The following is a 13,148-nucleotide window of genomic DNA, read 5'->3' as shown; positions in this document are numbered from 1 at the left end:
AGTTCGATATCCACCACCTCAAGGTGGGCATATCAGGGAGAGATCCACAAGTTTGGTGACTTAGGATCTTTGTATGCATGGCCACCTTTAGTTTGATGTGTATAACTTTGCTTCTCAGCTATAATGCACGCTGTCATGTTTTTCTAGCAATCTATGTAGTGTAAAAAAGATGTGTGTGGTGCTCAGAAGAAGGGCTGATGCTCATTTTTCAAGTGTTTGCATTGAAAGCCCCTTCAAATCTAATTGCACGAATGTGAATACAAGCAAATTTATAGTCCAGGGTAAACTTTGGCATTGTGCAGTTTCATTATTGATCTCTGAACAGTAGGAGAGCGGATAATTCTCAAAGCAATACATTCGCTGGATGGATGGCCATTGTCTGTTTATGAACGGCATAGTGTAAATCTTCTGCATAATTATGAAGTTGAAGAGGTGCAGAATAAATGGGTCCTTAGCTGTCACACAAGTTGGCAGATTATTGCAAGAGGGAGGATATCAGTATGACAGTTAAAGAAACTTAGTAAAGCTCATTACCATGTTTAACAGCGAGGTCGCTGACACAATGAAAAACAGCGCAGAGATCTTTAGCATTACTTATCATTGGCAGATAAGCAGCACCCGATCTGTGATCCTGAGCATATTTTGACTGTTGTCTCTACTATTGCTAATGCATGTCAAGAACTCGGGGCATATGCCCATCAGGAATGAAGGCCACTACTATTTTATGCAGATAGATGGGTCTGCTGCAGTGCATGCCTTTAAATCAGTGATATATTATTTCCTAGAAAGGTTATTATTCTGAAGGCGAAAACAACAAAGCAGTGATATATAATGAACCCTACAGTTTCTAATAACACGTTATGCTACATAGTATAAATTTAATTATACACCACAAAGAAGGACTTGTTTTGGATAATGCTACTCTATTGACTCTTTTATTAACTTGTCTTACAGTTAAATACATTCCTGATTGCAATACAAAGGTATGGCCTGAAGACGGGTTCTCAAAATATTGTGTTAAGCATACTATCATCCTTCATCAGACCATATCCATCCTAAAGTTACCCTCGTTAACAAAAAACAAAACCTGAAAGCTTAGAAGAAAAGTTGTTTTCAAATAACAAGAAAAAATGTGCAATGTTCAGCAGAGCTGTATTTGTCAGGGGTGGACTGGGAGACTGGGACAGCCACATCTCACCCCCTAAACTGTGCTTCATTTAATTAGAGAGCATCGAAGGGTGCTGGGTGCCAAGGGATTCTGTCTGTACCACCTTTTTGTGTCCGACTGTAAGGGCAAGGCTGCCTTGTCCTCATCCTTGTTCATTGTCCTTATACAATGAGGTAAAAATTAGGATAAGAAATATTTTTTTCATTTTGGCTGCACTAAGTAATTATAGCCAGCAACTGGACCTAACTCATTTAAAACTCAAAAATACTAGCTTACAGATTTCTGCAAACATGCTGATTCAGTCAGCTGCTACCCCGTGTGCAGTAGACAGCTAGAATGAGATCAACGTGTCACTACACGCACAGTGCAGATTTTAGCCAGAAAAAGCTCTCCTCTCATCAAAACCTTAAAGGATCCATGTTATGTAAAAGACAAGAATGTGCCAGTGCATTAAACTCTTTTAGATATAGAAGGAATGTGCTTTAAAAAGTTGTGTTATTGGTTACTTTATTGAAAATTTCTGCAAAAACCTTACTAGTCCCGCCCATCAGTTTCACTTACTGCTGCCTCCATTCCCAGGCGGTGCAGGGGAGCCAGCAGCACTCAGCACACTGCACTGTAGGATAGGAACCAACCAGCAGCTAGGCTGACATGATAGGGAACTGAAGCCTGTCTTTGCTTGTGTGACTGCAGGACTGTTATTGGCTGTCCTCCTCCTACTATGCTTCAGGCAGAGACCATTAGGACACCCCCACCCCCATTTGAAACATGCCAGGGACTAGAGAACATCTTTGGGGAGCTTCAAGGGGCTATTTTTGAAGATAGTTGATTTACAGCCAAAAGTAAAACCAGCACCATATAGTATATACAGTATTATTGCCTACAAAATTAGGGGGTTTCATTTATCCAATATGTCTCCTTTAAAATGCCTCCTTAAGATCCACCTGTTTAAAGCAGTATGTTTAATGCACCATTTTCTTTTAGAAGGCCACATAGCATATGGAACACTCACCAATTCTTCCATCAACCTTACGTGTAAATTGCTCACCATCCATTTAGATTCTAAGATCTAGTGAGTAGGGCATTTTAATCCATGTGTTTTATTCTAAGCTTTATTTTGTGAACTCACCCAAACCTTGGCCGAAAGGAATAAAGCAAGGGAAGTTTGTTGGAGCAGCAACAACAACAGACAGAATGATTACCTAAACGACGTGCTATTGTATATAACAGATTTCTCTTTTTATTGTAGTCCCACTTGCTCAGCTGCCACCCCCAACTGCTCCAAAATCAGTGTATCACAACACCTCAGAGCATTAGGATTCTCTAAAAGGACTAATGTTCACTTCTTGTTCTCTTTCCCTTGAAAAACCCAAGGTACAGGAGCAGTTTCATCACTGACCACTTTCATAAATAGCACTTCTTTTTGATTTAGAAAGTTAAAATGTGTCCATTGCATAAACATATTTCATAAATAAATATTTGGTTGGTTGAATTTCCCTCTTTTCATTTTGTGTTTTCATTTTTTGTATAGCCCTTATATAAGCAGTATCTTATATTTAATATACTATTGTTCCTTTGAACAAAGTTTTGTGACTGTGCTCCCACTCAAAAAAGTACCTGTTTAGGCTGAGTGCCTTTTGAAAGAATATCTAGCAGATCTGCAGACGAGACAAAGTAGAAACGAGGAAAGGCCAGACGTTTTGTTTCCAGATACTCAGACAATGCTTTTTCACAAAGAGAAAGCCTAAAAGAACAGAAGGAAATAAAGTTGACTGCTCAATCAGTATGTCACCAAGCTGCCTAGCAAAGAACTATGTGCAATTTGCTTCAGGCTAATTCTATATTTCTCTTCAATCATGCAATATGGCTGAAACTTCGGATCAGCAAAGGCCACCAATTGAGTACAAATAACACTCTAAGAGTAGGAAGCTGCAGTTGTCATGGAAATTACCAAATGACATACAAAGGGAAACTACCAGAAATACAAGAAGCTTCTGTAAATATTCTGAAATATGCCATACGGAAAATAAATAAGCAGTTTCAGCAATTAGCAAAATTTAAAAGGTGGGTTCACCTTTAAGTTAACGTTTAGGGGCCTATTTATTATGTTGTGTAAAACAAAATTTGCCAGAAAAAATGGTGTAAGAAGCTGTGTAAAAGAAATGACAAACTTATCAAGGTTATGCCATGTGAATGCCAGATTTTTTTTCACTGACCCCCTCTAAAAACAGCTCTTTAAAGCTACACATGTATTGATATTGCTACTTTTTATTTCTCATGCCCTCTCCTATGCATATTGCAGTCTCTTATTCAAATCAATGCATGGTTGCTAGGCTAATTTGGACCCTTGAAACTAATTTGGACCTACTGAAACAGCAAACTGGAGAGCTGTTGAATAAAACACTAAATAACTAAAAAGCCACAAATAATAAAAAACTAATACCAATTGCAAATTGTCTCAGAATATCACTTTCTGTACCATACTAAAAGTTAATTTAAAGATGAAAGGGGCTACACAGTAATTGCCAGTGAATTTTATCTCCCCTTATTGGTTGGATGACTGTATCCAAAGATCTTCATCCCAACAACATTTTTAGCCCATGCAGGCAAAGAGCTTTGTGCAAGTGTGATGGGAATTTAGTAAGTGAATTATTTTAGTGACTTCTAACTTGAGAAAATGTTCTTGGTGTCCTACGATCAATGCACCGCATCTGCCATAATATATATTGTTCTCTGGGATTTTTCTAAGGATTCTATGGGATTAATTAGGAGAGTACTGACTGTATTTATAATAATTGCCTTTATGATATATGTTTCTGTTGTTTATTCTGATGATCTGACCATGAAGTCAGATACTATTAATACACTGAAGAACAGTATGGTTTATAATTTGCATTGCAGATGGAGCTCTCAAATCTGCCCAATTCCCAAGCCTACGGACAACTACAGCACAAGGTCTGGATTGGCAGGGCAACATACATGTACCAAAAATCACACGAAGCATCACTTTGTACAATATTATAGGAACATATATGTCCAGCTTAACTCTTAATGACAACTAGAGGTGTCTGTTTATAGTACTGCGGACAGACAAAAGGCCAGAAATATGGCAGTTCTTTAGACAGGCTATCATCCTTTACACTCTGTATCGCCAATCAAAATTAAATGTTTGTTTTATCTGCACTTTTGGACTATACTGGTGCAGTCCAATTATATAAGTGGTGTACATTCAAGACATAAAATGCAATAAGCATTTCATGTAAGTTTATTTCCCATATTTAATAAAAGTTTGCACAGGAGCAACCAATAAGATGTTTTCTTCTAAACAGGTAACCAGTAATTGCTACCTGCTGATTGGGTGCTATGGGCTACTGCAAACGTAGTACCTTTTATTATGTCATCCTATATGTTTCTTTTATTTCTGCAACACTGTTTGTATGTGTGTGATTGCATACATCTGCAGGATTTGTAAGGCTTCTCTTCCAGTTCCTTTATCCTGGCAAGATTGATTCAAACAACTGCACATCCAAATTTTAAAATACCAGCTTATATTGATACAATATACTTTTTTATATATAGTTCTGCATAGCTTGTTCAGTTTCTTATGGCTTGATTGATAAGTCCTATAATTCTAGTAGAATAATATCTTGTGAGTGATAGTTTAGCTATCCAGTCAGTTACCATAAACATTTTCTCCTGTTATATTTTGTAGCTCTCTGTCATTATATTCTGTATGGATCCTGCCAAATGTGAAAGAAAAATGGCTATTCCCTATCATTTTTACTACAAAGTCATTGGTGACTCAGAGAGTATGTTTATCTATATTAAAAACATTTATATTGCACAGCAGTTTTTCAGCATTATGTGATTCAAAACATTGATGTACCTGAGTAGCAAATCTTCAAGGTTTTTATACAGATCAGGCCTGTTTGTTGCATCTAAAACATTCCTTATTTTCTCAGTTTCAGACATCAAGTCCTGGGAAATAAAAGGCAAATCTTTATCTATATTACTAATGCAGTCTGTGATACAAAACTTAGACATCACAACAAATAAGGTAATGCAAAATCTAAACATCTAAAATGCATACAACACGTGATCTTAGGACTTAGATATCCTGTATACTACATGACCTTAAAACAATGCTCACAGAATATGAGAAGTTGGTTATCACCCTTAAGCTGGCCATAAATGCAAAGATCCGATCGTACGAATCATCGTATGATCGGACTTTCCCATCTCCCGACCCGCCACTAACCATTCAGATCAAAGTCTTACCAGTCAGATTAATTAAAAGAACAGATTAGCAATGTTCTGCCCCTGACAGCAATCGTACGATATCTATGTCCAACCAAAGCTAATGACAGTCTCCCACTGAAAATCGTACGATCGGCAATACACGCAGAGATATTATCGGCAGCCGACAGAAATTTTCTAACCTGTCCGATCGACCAAACGACCGATCTCCACCGGACGAAAAATGTCGGGACTCTCCACACACGGTTCGAAAATCGTACGAATCCTCGATTCGTATGATCAGATCTTTGCGTCTATGGCCAGCTTTAGGCATGAAATGAAAGGCCAAACAAGAATGTGACACCTTTGCTTTCTAAATTGTGCAGGAGGCCCATAAGGCAATAAATGACATTATATTATGTGTATTTATACAGCAGATATACTCTACAATGTGAGTGTACACACACAGTATACTATGTAGTATCTGTCAAAGAAACTTTCTGAAAAGCACTGCATTTTGATACTTTCTTTTTGCAGGACCCGGGGTTTTCTGGATAAGGGATCAGATCGTTATTTGGATCTCCATACATTATGGGGCAGATTTATCAATGGTGGTTGAATTGAAAAAAAAGTTTTTTTATGGCCAATATGGTGGTGAGCTACAGAACTACAGATCCGCTCACATGTAAGTGACTAAAGTACATTGATTTTTTATGGCAAAACCTGTAAAATTCGACTAGAATTCGATTCAAGTTTTTTTTTTAAAAATTCCAATTTGATTTTTGAAATTTATCATACAATGGCCCTTTAAAGATTTGAATTTGACTATTCGCCAACTTAAACCTGAAGAATTGTTGAGGACATCCTGGGATCAATTTGGAGTTGTTTGCAGCCTTCCTGACATTTCAAAAAAAAAAAAAAACTCGAATCGAATTAGATTTGAATTCGATTCGACTTTGTGGGTCGATCCTATTCACTCGAGTTCCAATTGCAGTTGGTCGAATTTCGAGTTTATGGGAGTTTTCAATAACTATGAACTCAAAATTCGACCCTTGATAAATCTACCCCTAAATCGATTAAAAATAATTTAGACATTGGATAAACAAAGTTGAATTGTTTTGCCTTCAATAAGGATTCATTATATCTTAGTTGGGACCAAATATAGAGTACTGTTTTATTATTACAAAGAAAAAGGAAATCATTCTGAATATTTTTAATGATTTCATTCAAATTTAATCTATGGGAGATGGCCATTTCATAATTTGGAGCTTTCTAGATAATGGGTTTCCGGGCAATGGATCCCATACCTGTATATGTATATATTAATAGATGCACGCTCCATTTGAGTAGTGTAAAACTGTAGTGATATACAGAGTAGTAAATGAGCTGACTCCTGACAAGTGGAGATGCAAACAGGAAGATCATTTTATATTCACATCTATATTTTACCTTAAAGTCAGCATCTACCCCTTCAAATCGTTTAGCATCACCGGGAAGCTGGTTTCGGATATCCGCTGAGCCAATGAAAATGCTTTCTAAATGGGACCAAGTGCGCTGCACTTCCATCCAAATATAAATCACGGAGTCTGCCAGGTTCAGGCGCTTTTGCCAGCTTGTCACTTGCTCAATAAAATATTCAACATACTTGCTCTGCATAATTACTTGTAATTGCACCTAAGAATCCCACAGTGAATAGAAAACAGCAGCAAGGTCACGGGAAACTTATAACACAAACGATTTTGACAATGAAGAATATTTCTTTGGCAGAGTGACCTGATTAGAAGCATGATATAAGTATTAGGTGTGTATTTAGAGAATACTAAGAGAAACTAAGGTTCTGTTGGGGTTAAATACTGTACCCAATTCAGGGTAGCTTGCTTTAATAATGATAAACCAAACAGTTGTTTAAATAATGAAATAGAATCTCTTTGGTTTGGATAGCAGGTATGTGAGATATTCATTACAGCATGTATAAATGTGTGATGGGCCATAAGATTCATGGATTTGTATAAATGAATATGATGCAAATTGTTAGCAAATATTTTAGATAAAATGGGTTAAAGGGGTTCACCTTCCAACACTTTTTTCAGTTCAGTTGGTTTCAGTTCACTAGAAATAAAGACTTTTTTTTTCAATTGCTTTCCATCTTTTATTTTTTACCATTTTCCAAAGGTTGAAGTTTAAAGTTTAATGATCCTGTCTATGGAAGAATGTTTCGATGTATCTGCATGTCTTGTAGTTTTGTCTTGTAATTAGTTCTGAACAGGTCACAATAAGTTAGAAAAGGAAAAACAAAAGTCTGACTGGATGCTACATGCGGAGTTGCGCCTGTGTTCATATGCCAACCCCACTGCATAATTAACTGCATAAGTGAAGCTATTTCTAATCTTTTTTTCCTCTCAACTGCCATTTAAAAATATACCTGATTGTTATCCAAAGTCTCAAAGAGAAGTTCATCTGCCTGTATAAGAGGAGTTCCTGTGCGATGATGATGTTCATATGAAAACTCCATGGATGTCCAAGTCTGACTGATCTCTAAAAGAATCTGATTGTAAAGAAGAGATAATCTCAGCATTAGATCTATGACTCAGATGCAGTCCAATGACAAAAACATCTGATCTCTACTACAGTCTATGAGCAGAAAAAACAGTAGAACCATAACAAAAAAACGCAAAGTCGTGCCAACTGTCTTTCAATCTGAGCTGCTTAGCTGATTAGAGGTACAGTACTTAATTAACAGACAAAGGGCCAGATTCAATTTAATGAGAAAAACGTATCTCATGGTTTATCGCGTGAATACTCATGAACGGAATTCAATGCGAGGAGAAAAAATTTTCTCCAAATTCAGTTTTCAGTTTTTTCCCCCATAGTCTTCAATACAGTTTTCACTTGATAAACCAAGTTTTTCTTTATTGAATTGCATCTCAAATTAAATCTCGTCCATGTGTTTTCATGTGATAAACTTTTTCTCTCTGAATTGAATCTGGCCCAAAGTGGGCCTTTGACCTGGGCTTACCTCCTCATACCTCCTTACAGTCCAGTGAAGTAAATAGTGAGGGAGAAAGCTAATTTATTGTTATGGGTGCCCTTGAAACAGGTAAGCTTTGCCAATATTTAAAGCGACTCTACATCGTTGCAAGCTAAGGAGGGCCTGAGTAATTCCTGCACTCTTTAGTATATGGAAACAGATTAACCTACAATAAATCCAAATATACCAGTTACTATATACAAAATATATTTTTGTGAAACAGGTTTACCTAGATGTTTATTGCTCTGATCATTCAAAGCTTTACTATCAGCGCTGTTCTCTTTTTGTTCAATTATTATTGCACTTGTTTACATAGGTTAGCTAGGTTGCATCAAGGTTCTTTGCCATTGATGTAGTAGATGGCAGAAAATTGTTTCTTCTGTGCGCTAAGAAGTTATTTTAGCTACTGTGACTTGTCATATTTAGTGCTCATATTACATGTACATATCAAAGGTGCCACATATTTTAAGGGTGACTACAGTTTAATGCAAGGTAAGTTTTTTTTGAAGCACTTAGCAACAGATCTCAGCAACTCCAGTCTGCCACTACTAGTTTCAAAACTGGAAAGGATTTTAAGGCCATATACAGTATATTGCCGACCTCAATTAAAATATGCAGGAAACAAAAAGAGAAAACAATTAAATCAAGTCAACATTGTTCCGCTCTGTGAATAATTTCAAGTATTGTCTTTGATGGCACTGCCTGTTCTCACCATAGACTGATTCACAGTCTGTTCTGCCTTGCATGTTAAATCAATGTACAAATATAATATAAAGAGGAACATGCATTTTTTACCAAAACTGGCCCTAGTTGATCATGCTCTTTCCTTTCTATAGTGCATCTCTGCAGCAAAGACATCATCATTGTGAAACAGCTATGGACAATGTGCAATTTTTCAGATGTAAAGACATTAAATGGATTTGATATTCAAGACAAATGATTAAGCATAAAACCACGCATAACTCTGGAAATTATGGAAATGGAGTTCAGCTGCTGTTAACAAGTACCAAAATTTGACTATACCCCTTTTAGATTCAGCTCTATGTATATTTCATGGTGGACAAATTTATTTTCAAAACATACTTTCTCTGTGCCCATCTCTTTTACTGCCTTATCCACAATGTTACGGACTTCATCTTCCACCTTGTGCAGCTCCAATGCAAGTAAATCTGATAGTGTGGTTTGTTCAGTCATTGTAAATTGCACCTGTAAAAAGAATATTCTTCTATTGGACTTATTAAAAACTACATTCAGCATTTCTTCTCTGTCTTGTGTATCCATTATATATATATATATATATATATATATATATATATATATATATATATATATATATATATATATATATATATATATATATATATATAATATAAATATATATATATAATGCGGATTATGGTGTTTATAAATTTTATGTTTAATATACAGTATGTTACACTAACATCTGGGCTGGCTCCCTTCTTCCAATTAAAAATGAAAATTGAAAATGTTTCAAAGATCTCATAAGATTTTCAAAATATGTGAAAATATTTATCAACATCACAGAGATAATTTACAATGTCAGACCCCAGACAAAAGTGCTCTCTCAGTGAGTACTATGGTGAATAATTTTGAGCCCCTTAGCACTCTTTGTAAATTACCCTTATGATTAAAATCTAAAATAACTCTGGCCTATTGGATAGATTGTGTACATGTCTTGGGTAAATGAGTGTGGCTGTGAGACAGGGGCATGGCTAACATATTGTATTACAGATTGAAATGTTGACAGGTATCAACGTACACCATATTTTGATTTTGCTTAACACTGATTGACCAGTAGTTGGATAAATATCTAAATTAAATACCATTTTATCAAAAAACATGAAAGCAAAACGAGAGGAAACTAACCTTTGTAGCATTCATTAGTTGGTGCCAATGCCTGTCCCTAATTGCTGGATTCTGCAGGTCTGTTATAGCCCTTAGAGACGTTATGAGGTTTTTAATTAATAAGTCCAAGCCAAAATAAGCATTCCAGGATCGGGTATGTTTGTCTAATGACAAGAGGTCCTGTCAAATAATTTAATTATTTAGTAATACAATGAGGAAACTATAATCATAGCATTCTCTATACTGGTTATATATAACTGCATGCAAACTTCAAGCTGTATGCTAATCATGCATATAAACTTCTGCATCATCTATGTATCTGTAGATATATGGAATTCATAGATGCACTCATCAATAATATTACAATTTGGCAGTAAGGCTGGTTTGAATCTTCAGACATCAGACAATCATCCCACAATGTACAGTGAATGGAATACAAGAGGCTGAAGACATACTGCAGCAGAGAGCTTACCCCATATACTACAACTACCAGTGTTCCAGAAGGGGTTGCCTTGTAAGTGTCTACAGCGGCTTGTATTTTTCAATAACAATATGCCATTCGTCACTTACAACAAAACAGAAAAACACACTCATGCAGAAAACCTTTTTATTCTAGAACAGTGATTGCCAAATACAGAAATCCAGACGTTTTAGCAGTATAACGCCAAGCAAAGGATGTTGGAAGAGCTAGGAATTCATAAGAGAAACAATGAATACAGGAAAAAATGTCTAGTATTTCATTAAAGATTAAAATTTTTGTGGTGCAGTGGTCTCTGGATTGCATTAGCCATATGCATTAAACAAAGCTAAACAATAATAACCACACATTTATGAGTACTTACTCTATTAATAGAGAGAAAAATGTAACCAAGAACAGATGAAAATTTACTAAAATATTAATTTTGTGGCCATATTCTGTGGCTTACAATACTAATAACATGGCTTCACTCCTAGTAGTTAGTAATGGGCAAAACATTGTTTTACAAATATATATATATATATATATTTTGAAGTGTTCGCCCAGAAAAAAAGTGGCGGGCGGGGGCACGCCTCCCCCATCTCTCACTGTATTATAGCAGGGCTTCTGCTATAATACAGTGAGAGAAGTGGGGGAGGCACCCAGTCCTATCAGTTTGATAGAACCGGATGCTTCTGCAAATAAAGCATGCAGTTCTACTGGCTTCGGATTATAATTTGTAACATAGAGAGTGTGAAGTGGAGGTCAAAGGAGAGCACGGTGTGGAAAATGCCAGACGATGTTTCCTGCAAAATGGGCCTGGAGAGAACACTCTTTTGGAATAATGGGCAGCTCAGTGGTTTAATGGTATGCTATATGGTCCTAGGTATGATTCCAGCCAGTGCATCTGCAAGTAATTTGTTTCTTCCCCACACAAAATGCAAGCAGAGTTATTGGCTCCTGATAAAATTGTCTTAGTGTGTGTGTGATAGTGACCTTAAATTGCAAGCTCCACAGTGCAGGAACTCATCTAAGAAAGTTCTGTGGAACATGACACAATATAAATAAAGCTTTCTAATAATAATAGGATAATAATGATAGAACTCCTCTAGCACTGTAATGTGCAATACAAAAGCCTTCTTTATATGGACAGGATGGAATGCCACCTATATAAAAGTATACTTATGTAGCATATCCAGCTTTCCGGTTCATTGAATTGTGAATAATGAATAGCAGTAAGGGTATTTTCAGGGAAGCTGCAAAAAGGCAGCAGCTGTTAAACTTGCCTTTGCAAACCTTCTTAGTTCCATATCCATCTGTTCCACATTAATCTGCCTCCATGGCGTTTTAACCCAGTCAACAATGCTGCTCTGAAAAAACAAATATAGTACACTACTGACATATCTGTGTTATTAAATAATCACAAAAGAAGAAACCAAATTGCTAGAGCATAAGAATCCCTCTGATATTGGGAGATATACTGTGAACCCTTAACTGAAATTTAGCTTGTGTGATAGCATAACCCACCCTTAATTTGCTCTCTATAGCTCCTTTTACCATCATCTTACCAACCTTTTTTATTTGCCAGCCCCAGGCTGTGCATCTGCAGTTCCTGCCTCCTATCTAATTCACTTCACATCCATTCCATCTCTGTTTTAATACATTAATATGTGCAGCAACACTCAACAGTCAATCACAGAGTTGTTACAAATAATTTGGTATTTAGCAAAATATTTAGCAAATAGCAAAATAGTTGGATTTGCAAAATTACATTTGTATATACATATTTTGATTTTGAAAACAGCTGAGAATAAATGTGGGTTAAGCAGGGTCGGGCCAAGGTAGTTTGGCACCCTAGGCAAGGGCTTCAATTAGCACCCCCCCCACATTCTGTATTACCATTTGCCGCCTTACCATTACAGTTTTTTAATAAACAAACCTTAGAACACATTAATGAAAAATTTCATTTATATAAATATTGCCCCCAAATCTGTACCTGTGCCAGCAGTCAGCCATAAATATTGCCCCCAAGTCTGTACCTGTGCCAGCCATAAATATTGGCCCCAAATCAGTACCTGTGCCAGCCATAAATATTGGCCCCAAATCTGTACCTGTGCCAGCAGTCAGCCATAAATATTGCCCCCAAGTCTGTACCTGTGCCAGCCATACATATTGGCCCCAAATCTGTACCTGTGCCAGCCTTAAATGTTGCCCCCAAATCTGTACCTGTGCCAGCAGTCAGCCATAAATATTGCCCCCAAATATGTACCTCTGCCAGTAGTCAGCCATAATATTGCCCCCAAATCTATACCTGTGCCAGCAGTCAGCCATAAATATTGTCCCCAAATCTGTACCTGTGCCAACAAGCCTCAAAGACAGAAGTAAAAGGCAGG

General features: G+C 36.7%; 1 protein-coding gene across 1 annotated transcript in view; it reads right to left on the bottom strand.

Annotated features, from left to right (window-relative positions):
* dnah11.L (dynein axonemal heavy chain 11 L homeolog) overlaps nt 1–13,148 on the bottom strand; it is a 156,238-nt gene that overhangs the window by 99,860 nt on the left and 43,230 nt on the right. The window contains exons 23-29 of the mRNA XM_018267365.2: nt 12,042–12,125; nt 10,320–10,478; nt 9,516–9,638; nt 7,827–7,949; nt 6,854–7,078; nt 5,055–5,146; nt 2,786–2,912 (exon numbers count right to left, since the gene is read on the bottom strand). Of these exons, the coding sequence (XP_018122854.1) occupies nt 2,786–2,912; nt 5,055–5,146; nt 6,854–7,078; nt 7,827–7,949; nt 9,516–9,638; nt 10,320–10,478; nt 12,042–12,125 (933 nt within the window). The remainder of the gene's footprint in view (nt 1–2,785; nt 2,913–5,054; nt 5,147–6,853; nt 7,079–7,826; nt 7,950–9,515; nt 9,639–10,319; nt 10,479–12,041; nt 12,126–13,148) is intronic.

The sequence above is a fragment of the Xenopus laevis genome, chromosome 6L (genome assembly GCF_017654675.1).
Source record: "Xenopus laevis strain J_2021 chromosome 6L, Xenopus_laevis_v10.1, whole genome shotgun sequence".
In the NCBI taxonomy this organism is placed as follows: Eukaryota; Metazoa; Chordata; class Amphibia; order Anura; family Pipidae; genus Xenopus; species Xenopus laevis.
Note: the sequence above shows the minus strand (reverse complement) of the source record. Positions and strands in the feature narration are given on the sequence as shown.